The 17,085-nt window shown below is 44.6% G+C and overlaps 1 protein-coding gene across 1 annotated transcript in view; it reads left to right on the top strand.

The window, feature by feature from the left end:
* The window catches only part of zswim8 (zinc finger, SWIM-type containing 8), a 171,664-nt gene that overhangs the window by 119,769 nt on the left and 34,810 nt on the right, over nt 1-17,085 (top strand). The window contains exons 20-22 of the mRNA XM_034184232.1: nt 10,148-10,437; nt 10,524-10,747; nt 10,987-11,481. Coding sequence (XP_034040123.1) covers nt 10,148-10,437; nt 10,524-10,747; nt 10,987-11,481 — 1,009 coding nt within the window. The remainder of the gene's footprint in view (nt 1-10,147; nt 10,438-10,523; nt 10,748-10,986; nt 11,482-17,085) is intronic.

Here is a 17,085-nt window from a genome sequence, read left to right as displayed (position 1 = left end):
GCAGTCCACAGTCCACAGTCCTCACCTCATAGCACTTTGCTATGAGGTGCTGCTTTGTTTTAATTAAACAGTCAGAATCCCCTCATCCACAAGTCAGCTGCTCACCACCAGCCGAGGTAACCTGTCTGTCCCTGTCTGTCTGTCTGTCTGTCTGTCCCTGTCTGTCTGTGGTGCAGTGGGGCGGTGGGGGGCAGTAGAGTTACACAGGGTGAAGATGAGGAGGAGGACATGGATGATAATTTGTCTCAGCTGTCAGATCTCTAAAAGGAGGCGGGGCTTGATGAGCTTCCCTTTTATTCAGTCACAGATATTAATGACTCTTTGGACACAACTTAAGGCAAAAAGACTGTGAATGTGCAGGATTTCTTCCCCGATCTGGATGTTTTTATTAAGTCACTTAAGAAAATTGAAAAACAGGTGGGCATTGATCAGTTGAGTCAGAAGAAAAGATACAGGTTGTCTAAATTAGTGAGTCGGGTAAAAAAAAGCAGCGAGAGGAGAAGGGGAGTTCTGAAGGGTTTTAATGGTTGCTGCACGTTGGTGTTTAATCTGTGTATTCCGTCTCTTCTTTCTTTATTTTTTTCCGTGGAGAGCCTTAGAATAGCTACACTCAACATTAATGGAGGCAGAGATCAGGAAAGACGGACAGCTGTAGTGGAGCTGATGAAACTTAAACATATTGATGTGCGCCTCCTACAGGAGACACACAGTACTGCAGATAATGAGGCAGACTGGAGGGGGGTGTGGCCAGGCCCACTGTTCATGAGCCACAGCTCTAATGTGAGTGACAGTCATGGTTTCAGACCAGGTAGGTTTAGGTGGAGCCTCTCACCTGGAGGTGGAGGGAGACTGCAGGTGGTTCAGGGTATAATTAGAGATACACATTTTGTTTTTATTAATAAATATGCACATACAGTGAGGAAAATAAGTATTTGAACACCCTGCGATTTTGCAAGTTCTCCCACTTAGAAATCATGGAGGGGTCTGAAATTTTTATCTTAGGTGCATGTCCACTGTGAGAGACATAATCTAAAAAAAAAAAATCCAAAAATCACAATGTATGATTTTTTAAATAATTTATTTGTATGTTACTGCTGCAAATAAGTATTTGAACACCTGTGAAAATCAATGTTAATATTTGGTACAGTAGTCTTTGTTTGCAATTACAGAGGTCAGATGTTTCCTGTAGTTTTTCACCAGGTTTTCACACACTGCAGCAGGGATTTTGGTCCACTCCTCCATATAGATCTTCTCCAAATCTTTCAGGTTTGGAGTTTCAGCTCCCTCCAAAGATTTTCTATTGAGTTCAGGTCTGGAGACTGGCCAGGCCACTCCAGGACCTTGAAATGCTTCTTACAGAGCCCCTCCTTAGTTGCCCTGGCTGTGTGTTTGGGGTCATTGTCATGCTTAAGACCCAGCCATGACCCATCTTCAATGCTCTTACTGAGGGAAGGAGGTTGTTTGCCAAAATCTCACAATACATGACCCCATCCATCCTCCCTTCAATACGGTGCAGTCGTCCTGTCCCCTTTGCAGAAGAGCACCCCCAGAGTGTGATGTTTCCACCCCCATGCTTCACGGTTGGTTTTCTTGGGGTTGTTCTCATCCTCTAAACATGGTAAGTGGAGTTGATTCCAAAAAGCTCTATTCTGGTCTCATCTGACCACATGACCTTCTCCCATGCCTCCTCTGGATCATCCAGATGGGCACTGGTGAACTTCAAACGGGTCTGGACATGTGCTGGCTTGAGCAGGGGGACCTTGCTGCCCTGCAGGATTTTAAACCATGACAGCATCATGTGTTACTAATGTAATCTTTGTGACTGTGGTCCCAGCTCTCTTCAGGTCATTGACCAGGTCCTCCTGTGTAGTTCTGAGCTTTCTCAGAATCATCCTTACCCCACAAAGTGAGATCTTGCATGGAATCCCAGAGCAAGGGAGATTGACAGTCATCTTGTGTTTCTTCCACTTTCTAATAAATAATCATAACAGTTGTTGTCTTCTACCAAGCTGCTTGCCTGTTGTCCTGTAGTCCATCCCAGCCTTGTGCAGGTCTACAGTTTTGTCCCTGGTGTCCTTAGACAGCTCTTTGGTCTTGGCTATGGTGGACAGGTGGGGTGTGATTGATTGAGTGTGTGAACAGGTGTCTTTTTACAGGTAACAGGTTCAAACAGGTGCAGTTAATACAGGTAAAGAGTGCAGAATAAGAGGTCTTCTTAAAGAAAAATTAACAGGTCTGTGAGAGACAGAATTCTTGCTGGTTGATAGGTGATCAAATACTTATTTGCAGCAGTAACAGACAAATAAATTATTAAAAAATCATACATTGTGATTTTCAGATTTTTTTTATTTTTTTTTTAGATTATGTCTCTCTCAGTGGACATGCACCTAAGATGAAAATTTCAGACCCCTCCATGATTTCTAAGTGGGAGAACTTGCAAAACCGCAGGATGTTTAAATACTTATTTTCCTCACTGTAACTCACCCGTCCATAGGGCTCAGCTTCTACACATGCTGAACCGACAGCTGAAAACTTATAACGGTGATTCTGTCATAGTGGTGGCCAGGTACTGGAACTGTATGACACACCCTCTAGACAGAGACACAGTCCAGTCCCACCCTAGAGTGGCCTCGCTGTTAGACAGTGTAATGAGGGAGAATGACCTGGTTGAAACGTGGAGGCAGCGCCATCCTGTGGCCCGGCAGTATTAATGGGTCCGCGCTGGGAGGGGCAGTGTGAGTGCGGCCTGTCTGGACAGAATTTACACCAATCAAACTCATCAGAGTAAAATAAAGGAAGCACAAATTCTTCCTGTTGGATTCTCAAATCACCATTTGGTGATAACAGAGTACTGTGTTCCAGGACAGGCTCTTCACTGCCCCTACTGGTGCCTTAATGTAAAACTCCTACAGGACAGGGCTTTTGTTAGGGCCTTTGGGGACTTTTAGGAGCAGTGGAGACTTACAAAAGAGGACTTTGGAAGTATCTTGAAGTGGTGAGAGGTGGGGAAGAGTCAAATTAGACAGTTTGTTCAGCAGTTTTCTGTATATACTTACAAAAGTGAGAGGGAGTGTCTGGAGCAGCTGGAGAGAGAGGTGGCAACTCTGGAGGACGGAGTGGTCAGAGGAACAGGAGGTAGCAGTGCTTTGACACAGGAAGGGGGCACTGAGGCAGTTTATGAACAAAAGGGCAAAGAGAGCGTTAGTGAGGACCAGAGTGACCAGCATCACAAACAAAGATGCACCAACAAAGTACTTCTTTAATTTAGAGAAAGGAACTCAGACAAACACTGACCTTATGCACCTGAGACTTGCCAACGGGGAGGTCACAGCCGATCCTGTACTCCTGAGACAGGAGGCCATTCACTTCTACACTGAATTATTTGGGGCCAGAGACTGTGATGCAGATAGTCAGTGACAGATTCTGGACGGCCTTCCACAGCTGGAGGAGTCTGAAGCAGCCATCCTGGACTCTCCCATTACTCTGGAGGAGATGACCACTGCTGTACAGGAGCTCAGCGTTGAGCGGGCCCCAGAGTTCGACGGGCTTCCACCGGATTTTTACAAGACGTTTTGGACATTGTTAGGTCCTGACATGCACAAGGTCTTCACTACAGCATTGCGGCAAGGACGGCTCCCTGGCAGCTGTTCCAGAGCAGTTTTGTCCCTTCTGCCAAAGAAAGGGGACTTAACAGATTTAAAGAACTGGAGGCCAGTTTCTCTGTTATGTGCAGATTACAAAATCCTTGCGAAAGTACTTTCTAATAGGTTGATTAACTGTTTGGATTCAGTAATCCATTATACACAGACTTATTCTATACCTGGTCGTTCAATCATGGGCAGTATTTTTCTAGTTTGGGATATTATTGGAGTAGCAAAATTCAATAAATTGGATATTGGACTCATAAATCGATCAAGAGAGAGGTTTTGACAGAGTGGCTCATTGGTACCTTTTTAACACCATGAGGGCATTCGGATTCCCCAGAGTCTTTACATCATGGATTGGTGCTCTCTATGTGGGGGCTATGGTCCTCCTCAGAGTGGGGGGAGGGCTGAGCTGACCCATGAAGATGCAAAGTGTCATCAGGCAGGGGTGTCCTCTGTCTGGGATGCTTTATGTGCTGGCCATTGAGCCACTCTTACATCAGCTCAGGAGGGGGCTGAAGGGCCTGGTGGTGGAGCAAATCTCAGCGCCCATTCATATATCGCTGTATGCAGATGATATCACAGCATGCATATCGTCACAGGAAGACTTGGACACTTTAGGACAAAAGTTGTCTTTGTATGAATGGGCCTCATCTGCACAGGTGAACTGGGCCAAGTGTGAGGGTTTCCTCCTCGGTCAGTGGGACCATCAGGTGAGACCGATCCTTCTAGCAGGATTGCAGTGGAGCACAGAGGGGCTCAAGTACTTGGGTGTGTTCCTGGGGAGCGACCAGTTCCAAATGAAAAACTGGGAGGGCCTTGTGGAAAAGGTGAGTGCCTGATTGTCTCGTTGGACACTGTCTTATAGGGGGAGGACTCTGGTGGTTAACATCCCGGCTGCCTCCTGTTTGTGGCATCATTTCACCGTTCTGCAGCCTCCGGACTCTGTGGTGGTGAAAATACAGAGGAAGCTGGTGGATTTTTCTCTGGGGTGGTTTCCATTGGCTGAAGGCAGCTGTTCTGCACTTGCCCTTAGACGAAGGCGGGCAGGCGCTGATAGACATCACCAGTTGAGTGGTGGCCCTTGGTTTACAAACTGTGCAGCGGCTGCTCTACAGTGCACAGCAGTTGTGAACAGACATGGCAGCCATCCTGCTTCGCAAAGTTGGAGGACTTGGTTATTACAGACATTTGTTTCTGATGGACCTAACTGGTGTGGAGTTTGGGGGAACAACAGGTTTTTACCACTCTGTACTGAAAGCCTGGAGTTCGGTGCTGTCATTTTCACGGGAGGAGCCATATTGGATGTGCAGGAGAAGAGCCTCTTTTTCAAAATCCTGTAATTAGCAGTGGCCTGGTGGAACCTCCCCAACTGATACAAGCCTTTGTAGTGGCAGGGCTGACCAGGCTGGCTGACCTGAGGGCAGAGGACGGTTGGAAAAGTGCAGTCCAGCTGAGTCAGGAGACTGGGATCAGGTCTCAGTGAGTGATGGAACGGCTTTTGCGGGAGGTATGCAGCGGGCTCCGGCCACACTTCAGAGAAGCCCTGGAAATTTACAGACTCTGTCCGCTGGTCCACCCTGTGCCATTTCTTTCACTATCTGTGCGTGTCGTAGGAGTGCAGCCAGAGCCAACAGGAATATTGTTGTCTTTCCCAGTTTTGTTGGACATGGCTACAGTGGAAAGGAAGGACACATAAATGATGGTCACCAAAGTCCACCACAGAGCCGAGTTGGCTGCCACTGCGGAGTCGAGGTGGTCGGGTGTGTTGGCCCCGGGGGCGTCTCTCAAAGGCAGCTGGAGGTCCCTGTACTGCCCTCCTATTGAGAAACGCTGTGCTAATCTCCAGTGGAGGGTGGTGCACGGGGCCGTGGCTACGAACAGACATGTGGCCCACTTTGACTCAGGCTCAAGCAGTCAGCGTGACTTCTGCTCAGCAGAGGAGACTCTGAAACACCTGTGGCTGACCTGCCCTTGTCTGACGTCTCCTTTTAATGTCCTAGGACAATGGTTTCAGAGACTCGGGAGAGACTTTACTGAAGAACTTTTTGTGCTTGGACCAAAATTCTCGGGGGCGCATTGCAGCAATATAGTAGTGACCAACTTCACCTTGGAACAGGCCAAGATGAGTATTTGGATAACAAAGAGGAACTGGAGAGTGGGCACAGGCTGCACAGACCCTGAACTCCTGCTGAAGCGACTGATAAGGGCGCGCATCAGGCTGGAGTTTGCATACAGCTCATTGGTGGGGGAGCTGGAGGAGTTTGAGGCTGTGTGGACGTTAGGGGGCACTCTGTGAGCTGAGAGGGGGCAGCTGCCCATGGACGACTCGGATCTGTTGTTGTGGCGCTTGATGTTATGTCATTGTTTTAATTAGTAATTGGCAGAAATAAATGCATTTTAAAAGTCAAAAAGTCTGTCTCTGTCTCTCTCTCTCTCCATGGCAGTGGTAGCCTCAGTTTCTCTGACCCCGACAGACCAACACCACCTGTTGCTGCTGACGGACCCTCTGGCCCCCTGCCAGGCAGCAAACATCTCTGAAATTTTTCTGCTCTTACCAGCATCAGTAGCAAGAGCTATTTTTTTCTGCACCGCTTTTCTGTCTTTTCTCGATTTTGTGACTCACTTTGTTTTTCATGTTTTGCTGTGTTGTTTCCTCTCTCTCTCTCTTGTTATGACTGCTCATCATTTAAGGTGATTGGATGAGAGGGGGAGTTTAGAGCATGTGTGGAAGGGACTCCTTGGCCTCTGTAGTCTATAGGGCTACAATTGGTTCAGTTAATTTTTTGACAGACAAGCCACTGGACCTGTGCTGTGTCTGCAGGCTGCTGCTGAGCTCAGTGGGCAGGTGGTGCATGACTCTCTCCCTGGACCAGGAGAGTTAGCATGAAAAAAAAAAAAACAGGCAGCCATCAGCCCATTTATTGATTGGCCCACTGGGAAATATCCCAGTACTCTCAATAGCCAATCCACTCCTAATCCGGGGTCTCCTCCCAGATGGGCGTGCCTGGAACACCTCCCTAGGCAGGCGCCCAGGGGGCATCCTTACCAGATGCCCAAACCACCTCAGCTGGCCCCATTCACGTGAAGACGCAGCGACTCTACTCCAAGCTCCCCACGGATGACTGAACTTCTCACCCTGTCTCTAAGGGAGACACCAGCCACCCTCCTGAGGAGCCCATTTCAGCTGCTTATACCTGTGATCTAGTTCTTTTGGTCATGACCCAACCCTCATGACCATAGGTGAGAGTTGGAAAGAAGATTGACCAGTAGATCGAGAGCTTCGCCTTTTGGGTCAGCTCCCTTTTCGTCACAACAGTATGGCAGAGTGAAAAGCAATACTGCCCCTGCTGCACCGATTCTCCGGCCAATCTCACGCTCCATCATCCCCTCACTCGTGAACAAGAACCTGAGGTACTTGAATTCCTTCACTTGGGGCAAGGCTGTATTCCCTACCCGGAGTAGGCAATCCATCGGTTTCCTGCTGAGAACCATGGCCTCAGATTTATAGGTGTTGATCCTCATCCCAGCCGCTTCACACTCAGCTGTGAACTGATCCAGTGAGTGTTGGAGGTCACAGACAGATGAAGCCAACAGGACCACATCATCTGCAAAAAGCAGCGATGAGACCCTGAGCCCACCAAACTGAGGAAAATTCAACATAAACTAAGAATCCAAAGTTTAACAGTTGTGCAAAAAAGTAATCAGTCAAACAATCCTGTAAAAAAAAAAAAAGAAAAAAGAAAAAAAAAAGCTGTAATAGAACATTGTGACTATTCTTACACAGCATCCCGTAATAATAATAATAAAAAAAAAACCTTAAGAAACTAAGAACATATAATAATTCATTAATTAAAAAAATGTCTGATATGGTACATCTGAGAACTAAACAAACATATGATACAGATTTATTGGGTTATAGACTGAACAATTCTCAAGAAATCAGTGAGCTGATGGTGATTAAGGTTTAACAAGACAGATTCACTTTAATTAGTTTGCCGTTCAGTTAGCATGCCAACATAGACTACTAAAGACTAGACTAACGTTAGCTTAAAAAACTAAACTAAACTTTGTCCCACACTTATTTTCATATTGATCATGTACCTCAGACAGATGGATGAACAGGTGGAGCAGTGTCATTTGTCCAGATCCAGGAGATTGCTGGAGTGTTTTTGCGTCACCTCTGTGGATCGGGCGCCTTTTAGGCCACACAACAGACTCACAGGTGCTGCTGTCCTGTGTGAAAGGGGCCTTAATGTGAACTGATTTTACTTTGACAAACCTGGAAATGTCTGTGAACAGCTTAAAATGACAATGAAACAGTTAAATTCTGACCCAAGTGGTTCAGGTGTTGTATTGGTTCAGTAATTTCTTCGTTCAATTGAAGCTGTTTTATTCTAAAACTGCACTGATATGCAGTTTTAAAATGGATTATTTTACCTCATATCTTCTAGATCAGTGGTGTCCAAAGTACTCCAAAAAGGGCCAAGAGGGTGCAGGTCCTCTTTGCAGGTGGTTTCACTGATGAACATCACTTTGAGCAGATGGGATGATTTAATCAGTGAAATCACCTGCAAAGAGGACCTGCACCCTCTTGGCCCTTTCTGGAGTACTTTGGACACCACTGATCTGGAACCTCATTATTTTGAATCCACACATTTATTCTGTTATTGAACCTCAGTTTAATTGAATTTTGTTTAATCAGTTTTCTCTTTGTTACTGTACAGTTTCATATTTTGTATAATTGTCTCCTCGCTGTGGTTTGACTTCTGTCACTCATGGAAAGTTGAGGTTTTTTTTCCTGCTACCTCAACACTCACGCTGTGAATGTAAGTAAAATGTAGATGGAGGTTTTGTTCTATTTATCCGTAAAATTGTGCTCAAAATGCACCATTTGGTACCTCATTTTCTAAACACTTCTGAACACACACACACACACACACACACACACACACACACACACACACACACACACACACACACACACACACCCTCCCCAGTGTTGGCGCTCGAAATCCGACAGTTTCAGATTTTTTGACCTCGCTGTACTTACATGTCTGGAATAAGAGAAAATGGGCCTTTTTTCTCTGTTTGCCAGTGATTTTGTTTTCTATTAGCCTGTTCTAAATATGAAGAGAAAATCAGACCTTTTTTTGACCAGGAAAAACAAACACAGCTCATATTTAATCTTGCATTTTAAAAGATTTCAATCCAATCCACTTTATTTATAAAGCACATTTCAACAGACTTGAGTCTCCAAAATGCTGCAAAGCAAAAGCATAAACACGCAAAATAGTAATAATAACAATAATAATAGTAAAATAGATAAGATAAAATAATACATAAATAAATAAAACCATGATAAAACAATAAATTTCAATAAAATAAAAAAATAAAATAAGACACAAGGACCGTACAACTCACGCGGTGTTAAAAGCCAAGGAGTAAAAGTGGGCCTTAAGACGGGACTTAAAACACTCCACATGTTGTGAAAGTGTAAGAGCACGGACCCACAACAGGGGGCGCAAATGAACGGACAATGGATAAAGCCAAATACAACACTTTACTGTTGTGAAATTGCACAACAACAACAACAGATTACAATATGAACTCCAATATACACAGTGTTATGTGGGCAGGCTAGAAGATAGGAGACATCAGTCCAAGTCGAACCGGAACCACACGATTTCCACCGCCACCGAACCCCGGGAATACTGGAGCCGCCAAGTCCCGAACTCCCAGGTGGCCACTGCCTACGCGTGTCGGACCTGGTACTGGCTGGCGAGGAGCAAACACAGTTAGAAGTGGGTGCGTGTGCACCCAGCAACACGTATGGTGGGAAATCACCTCCACCTCTCGTCGAAAAAAGGAACAGAGTAAATGCTGTCCAAGTCACACAAGCAACAGTTATTCCAAAATACAGTCAGCTGAGAATTTACCTCTTCGTAGAGCGATATCTCGGCAATGAGGTGGAGATGCCGTCTTGCTGATATACCACTGAAGATCAGATGATTGATGACAGCTGTCGTCGGTGATAAGTGACAGCTGTCACCCCGGCTACTCCTGTGAGGCGGCAGCGCCCTCTGGTGCCTGGAGCCCGCACTCCAGGCAGGGCGCCCTCTAGTGGTTGTGGGCCAGCAGTACCTCCTCTTCAGCAGCCCACACAACACCACAGTGGGAGCAGATTTCTGTTGATTCTGATATTCTTATAACTGTCTCCACCTCGTTTTACTTTAAATTCTAGGACGCAATCACAAAAGGGTTTCTATATAAAGGTAGATGGTGAACAGTTTGATTTGGCCGTTTAAAAAAAACTTTAAAAAATCATTCTGAATATGTTTTTCTTGCTTTAATCCCTGAAATGATGACCCACTTATTTCCTCAGTAATGATGGATTAAGTGGTCCTGATGTCATGAAGGTGTCATGAAGGCTGCTGAAAGTGCATCCAATATTAAATAACCCAGAAACAGAGTGACCGTGTTGTGTTTTCTCCTCTGTCCAGGTACAAAGGGCGTCGTCCAGAGTGTCACGCCCCTCATGTGCCCAACCAGCCTTCAGAGGCTGCAGCCCATTTTTACTTTGAACTTGCCAAGACGGTGCTGATCAAAGCTGGAGGAAACTCCTCAACGTCCATTTTCACCCAGCCCTCAGCCAGTGGGGGCCACCAGGGGCCCCACCGAAACCTGCACCTCTGTGCCTTTGAGATTGGCCTGTATGCACTGGGCCTCCACAACTTTGTGTCCCCAAACTGGCTGTCCAGGACCTATTCCTCCCATGTGTCTTGGATCACTGGTGAGGCGTAGATCCAGAGGACGATGATTCTTCCTTTCACTTTTCTGCCCTGTGTTTTTCTAACATTGGGTCCTTCTCACTCCCAGGCCAGGCCATGGAGATTGGCAGTGCTGCTCTCAACATTTTGGTGGAGTGCTGGGATGGCCATCTCACTCCTCCAGAGGTGGCTTCCCTGGCGGACAGAGCGTCACGGGCTCGGGACCCCAACATGGTTCGGGCAGCAGCAGAGCTGGCTTTGAGCTGTCTGCCGCACGCCCACGCGCTAAACCCCAATGAAATCCAGAGAGCGCTGGTGCAGTGCAAAGAGCAGGTATGGTTTGATGTCAGTAACAGTCATGTGTTTGTTTAATCTTTTCCTCTATTAGTTAGATGTAGATTGTCAGATTTTAAAAGTAGCAAAAGTAACTCGTTGAATTGTTTTTAAATGTTGGGTTTTCTTATTTAACGTGATGAAACTTGCAGATTGTCTGTAAGCAGAGTTTAAGAAGTCAGTTTATTTCCTCACGTCGTTCGTTTGGTTCACCTCCGTATGTGTCGGCGTCTCCTCAGGACAACGTGATGCTGGAGAAGGCCTGCATGGCAGTTGAGGAAGCGGCCAAGGGTGGAGGAGTGTATCCTGAGGTGCTCTTCGAGGTGGCGCACCAGTGGTACTGGCTGTTTGAGCAGTCAGCGGGTGGGGGTTCAACCCAGCAGCGGGAGACTTCAGGGCGGTGTGGGGCAAATGGGGGTTTGGGGAGAAGGCCCCCAGAGTCTGGCTGTGTCCTTGACAGTGGTGGAAACATGGAGTCTCCAGGGGTTGCAACAGTTACAGCCTCAGTCACAGCAGCAGCAGTTGTGCCCGTCATCTCTGTGGGCTCTACCATTTATCAGCCACATGGACTGCCTGGGCAGGCCATGGCTCACCCCCACAGCCAGGGCCTGCACCCCTATACCACTATCCAGGCCCATGTCCCCACCGTCTGCACCCCCCAGTATCTGGGGCATCCTCTGCAGCATGTCCCTCGACCCACCGTTTTCCCCGTGTCTGGGGCCGCCTATCCACAGGTGAGATTTGCCAAATGTGTTTGTAGGTGGAGTTTTAGATGAGTGAATTTCATCTGCACATTCAAATCCTGAAAACTTTAACTGCATGAGTAAAGTTTCCACAGTAGTAGTACACATTAGTGTCAGGTCAGGTCTTGGTACTGCATGTTTTTGTTTCTTGGTCAACAATACACAGATAATGACAAGTATATAATGTATGTGGTGATAAAAGTATAAAACTCACCAGCAACATTTAGAGTCCATCCAGTCTGCTCCAAAAGATGAGCTTTTGTGTTTGTATTGTTAGCTTTGTTGGTAACTGCCACCCCGTGGGCCACATTAGGCCCAACCTCCTTTTGTGTGGACATGCAGTGTCTGGAGTTAAACTTTGAAGAAAAAAGTGTGTACATCCACCCTGAAAGACAGTTTTATACCGGTTTTCATGAAATTTATTGCAGCACTTCATGAAAGTGACTTTAAATTCTGTCACTGACCATAATAATCCACAGTCACACTCAAATGTGTTTTGCACATAGTGTTCAGTATCCTTTGTGCTCAGCACGGAGGGCAGGAAACGGCCGACACATCTCTGCCAAAATATAAAGGAAACAAATACATCTTTACCATTTTCTTGATTTATACTTGAATTGAATGTAACTTTTCCCTCAATCCATAAACCATTTCTTCATGTGATATTCTATACATCAGCTGACCCAAGATGAAATGTACAAATCAAGGCTGCCATTTGTTTTTTTTAATTTTTTTTTGTTTTTTTATCAATTGTAAATTTTTTATCCAAAAGGTGAAATTAGAAGCTGGTTTGTCTGGAAAATTTCTTCATTTACAATGAGGTGAGCCATTGATCTGGCATGACCTCAAGTGACACAGGTCAACCCAGTTCAGCTGTATCACGTTATCTTAAAGACTGGTGTGACCCGGGTCTAACTGCCATCATTAGAAGGACAATTGAAGTTGACTGTGGTACGTTTAATAACTGCTTCTAAAAAAGGACATTAAAGCACACTGGACGTACCAAAAAATATTTAAACAGAAATCAAATGGAATAAAGTCCAAGAGTCAGTGTGGATGGCAAATGCACAAACACACCACATTATAAAAAGACCTACCTCCCCTACAGGAAACAAGCCTAAACAAGAAGAAAAGAAGGGAACCCACAATGCGATCTCCACTCTACTTAATCTGGCTTTGCAGCATCTTGAAGGTGCAAATACCTTTATTCGGATGTTGTTTATTGATTTCTCCTCCGCTTTTAACTGCAGACAACCACATGTATTGGCAGAGCGATTAAGAGACATGAACATTGATGTTGGCCTAATCTTATGGATTATTGACTTTTTAACAAACAGATCGCAGAGAGTCAGAGTTAATGAAACTGTCTCCGATGCTGTTGTATCATCCACTGGAGTCCCTCAGGGCTGCATTTTATCTCCTTTGCTGTTTGTTCTTTATACTAATCTCTGTCAAAGCCAACATGATAATCATCACATCATAAAATATGCAGATGATTCAGTTATCCTGTCCCTTCTGCACGGTGATGACTCCACAGACCATAGCTTGGTCTTGCTGGACTTTTTAGAGTGGTGCCATTCATCCTCTCTATATATAAATGTGGACAAAACTAAAGAAATGCACATTGATTTCAGGAAAACACCACCTGTTCTGAATCATATGTCCATTGATGGGAAGCCCATAGATGATGTTGAGAATTATAAGTATCTGGGCACCCAAATTGACAATAAATTATCTTTTGAATTGCAGGTTAATGCAGTATGCAGTAAGGCGCATCAAAGAATGCACTTTCTGCGAAAACGTAGGAATTATAACGTAGATGGTGTCTTCCTGAAAATGTTCTACAGTTGCTTTGTGGAGTCTGTGTTAACCTTTTCCTTCCTGTGTTGGCTCAACTTATTGAACCTTAAGAATCGCAACCGTCTTTGTAATATTGTCAAGGAATGTGGTAAAATTATGGGAATTCAGTGCACGGACATCATGGACCTTTTTAAAACAAGGGTTGTGTCAAAAGCCAGGAAAATTATGGCGGCTTGGGCACACCCTCTGCACCCACAATTTAAGTTTCTGCCCTTGGGCAGACGCCTGGTAATGCCCAGATGCAGAACCAACAGACTAAAAAGCTCTTTTATTCCCACAGCCATTGCTCTCCTAAATAACATCTAAGGACTCACTGTTGCACTTAAGTCTATACTGACTTGCACCTTATTTCTTGGTTTTTTTGTATATTTATTCTGCTGTGTTTTTATGAACTTGTATGATGTGGTTTTATGAATGCAATTTTTACTGCTGACTGCACCTGAATTGCCCCGATGAGGACTAAATAAACGATCAAATCAAAATCAAATCAAATTCAAGTAGCTTGAGTCAAGTCACCTGGATCTGTTTCCTTCCTTAACATCTTTGCATTTCATCCAGAAAAGCTTCATCAGTTCTGAATTTCAAAAATGGGGGATTCAAATATTTTATCCTCTGGCATATAGACTCATATCTAGGGATGGGTATTGATAAGATTTTATCAATGTCGATGCCATTATCGATTCTGCTTATCGATCTGATTCCTCATCGATTCCCTTATCGATACCTCTTGTGAATTTTCTGTGTACTAAAAGTAGGCTTTTACAGGTTGTCTATGTCAAGAACATTTTAATTGGTCACTGGTATCCTTGATCTCTGCACATAATAAAAATAATAAATCCTTCAGACATTTGGCGTAAATGTCTCTCCGTACCTCTGAGCTGAGCTCAGCCAGCTGCTCCACGTCAGCGCAGGACATCTCATTTTGGGAGGAAAAAAACGTTTTGATTGATTGCAGTTTGTTTGTATTACAACATTTGTAAAGTATGTAAGTAAGTAAGTAAGTAAGCTTTATTTGTATAGCACCTTTCACAGACAAGAGCCACAAGGTGCTTCACAACCTATACAACGTACCGACAACACACTACACCACACAATGGCGAGGACTGTTAAAACATAGCATAGCAGCCCAAAAAACTAAGTCAAAAGCTTGTGTAAAAAAGAAGTCTTAAGTTGGCTTTTAAAAGTGTCAACAGAGTCCAGAGAGAGCAGGAGATCGTTCCAAGCCTGGGAGCAACAACCTGGAAGGATCGCTTGCCTCTGGTTGAAAAACGGGTGCGTGGAACCATCACCAGCTTTTGATCCACAGACCTCAGCGCCCTGGCAGGGGCATAAGGCTGGATGAGGTCACAGATATAGGAAGGCGCCTGACTATGTAGAGCTCTAAAGGTTAAAACCAAAATTTTAAAATTGATCCTGTAGGACACTGGCAGCCAATGAAGCTCCTTTAAAATGGGGGAAATGTGAGTCCTCCTGTTGGCTTGTGTCAGAATTCTCGCTGCAGAGTTTTGTACCAACTGCAGTCGACGCAACTCCTTGTTTAGACATGAAAACAAACTGTTACAGTAGTCTAAACGTGTTGATACAAAAGCATGAATAATAAGCTCTAAATCATTTCGTGACATCATTTTCCTGAGCTTAGAGATGTTTCTTAGTTGAAAGAAGCACTTCCTTGTCAGCTGTTTACAATGCTGTACTAAGACATATCTTTGTCAAAGATGACACCCAAGTTTCGAAGACTTGATTTTGCAGACTGGCCCAGGTCACCCAAGTACTGTTGAATACCTGGAATATGGGCATCAGGGGCGATAACCAATGTCTCTGTTTTGTCTGCATTGAGCTGAAGAAAGTTATTCCTTAGCCATTGTTTTATTTCCACTAAACAATGGAGAAAGGAGTCAATCAATCAATCAATCAACTTTTTTCTTATATAGCGCCAAATCACAACAAACAGTTGCCCCAAGGCGCTCCATATTGTAAGGCAAGGCCATACAATAATTATGAAAAACCCCAACGGTCAAAACGACCCCCTATGAGCAAGCACTTGGCAACAGTGGGAAGGAAAAACTCCCTTTTAACAGGAAGAAACCTCCAGCAGAAGCAGGCTCAGGGAGGGGCAGTCTAATGCTGAGACTGGTTGGGGCTGAGGGAGAGAACCAGGAAAAAGACATGCCGTGAAGGGGGGCAGAGATCGATCACTAATGATTAAATGCAGAGTGATGCATACGGAGCAAAAAGAGAAAGAAACAGTGCATCATGGGAACCCCCCCACAATCTACGTCTAAAGCAGCATAACCAAGGGATGGTCCAGGGTCACCCGATCCAGCCCTAACTATAAGCCTTAGCGAAAAGGAAAGTTTTAAGCTAATCTTAAAGTAAGAGAGGGTATCTGTCTCCCTGATCTGAATTGGGAGCTGGTTCCACAGGAGAGGAGCCTGAAGCTGAAGGCTCTGCCTCCCATTCTACTCTTACAACCCTAGGAACTACAAGTAAGCCCGCAGTCTGAGAGCGAAGCGCTCTAATGGGGTAATATGGTACTACGAGGTCCCTAAGATAAGATAGGACCTGATTATTCAAAACCTTATAAGTAAGAAGAAGAATTTTAAATTCTATTCTAGAATTAACAGGAAGCCAATGAAGAGAGGCCAACACGGGTGAGATATGCTCTCTCCTGCTAGTCCCCGTCAGTACTCTAGCTGCAGCATTCTGAACCAACTGAAGGCTTTTTAGGGAACTTTTAGGACAACCTGATAATAATGAATTACAATAGTCCAGCCTAGAGGAAATAAATGCATGAATTAGTTTTTCAGCATCCACTCTGAGACAAGACCTTTCTGATTTAGAGATATTGCGTAAATGCAAAAAGGCCAGTCCTACTATTTGTTTAATATGCGCGTTGAATGACATATCCTGATCAAAAATGACTCCAAGATTTCTCACAGTATTACTAGAGATCAGGGAAATGCCATCCAAAGTAACGATCTGGTTAGACACCATGCTTCTAAGATTTGTGGGGCCAAGTACAATAACTTCAGTTTTATCTGAGTTTAAAAGCAGGAAATTAGAGGTCATCCATGTCTTTATGTCTGTAAGACAATCCTGCAGTTTTAGCTAATTGGTGTGTGTCCTCTGGCTTCATGGATAGATAAAGCTGGGTATCATCTGGTAACAATGAAAATTTAAGCAATACCGTCTAATAATACTGCCTAAGGGAAGCATGTATAAGTGAATAAAATTGGTCCTAGCACAGAACCTTGTGGAACTCCATAATTAACTTTAGTCTGTGAAGAAGATTCCCCATTTACATGAACAAACTGTAATCTATTAGACAAATATGATTCAAACCACCGCAGCGCAGTGCCTTAATACCTATGACATGCTCTAATCTCTGTAATAAAATTTTATGGTCAACAGTATCAAAGCAGCACTGAGGTCCAACAGAACAAGCACAGAGATAAGTCCACTGTCCGAAGCCATAAGAAGATCATTTGTAACCTTCACTAATGCTGTTTCTGTACTATGATGAATTCTAAAACCTGACTGAAACTCTTCAAATAGACCATTCCTCTGCAGGTGATCAGTTAACTGTTTTAACAACTACCCTCTCAAGAATCTTGAGAGAAAAGGAAGGTTGGAAATTGGCCTATAATTAGCTAAGATAGTGGGTCAAGTGATGGCTTTTTAAGTAATGGTTTAATTACTGCCACCTTAAAGGCCTGTGGTACATAACCAACTAAC

This window comes from Thalassophryne amazonica, chromosome 13 (assembly GCF_902500255.1).
Source record: "Thalassophryne amazonica chromosome 13, fThaAma1.1, whole genome shotgun sequence".
Lineage (NCBI taxonomy): Eukaryota > Metazoa > Chordata > Actinopteri > Batrachoidiformes > Batrachoididae > Thalassophryne > Thalassophryne amazonica.
This window is presented reverse-complemented; position numbering and strand designations above follow the sequence as displayed.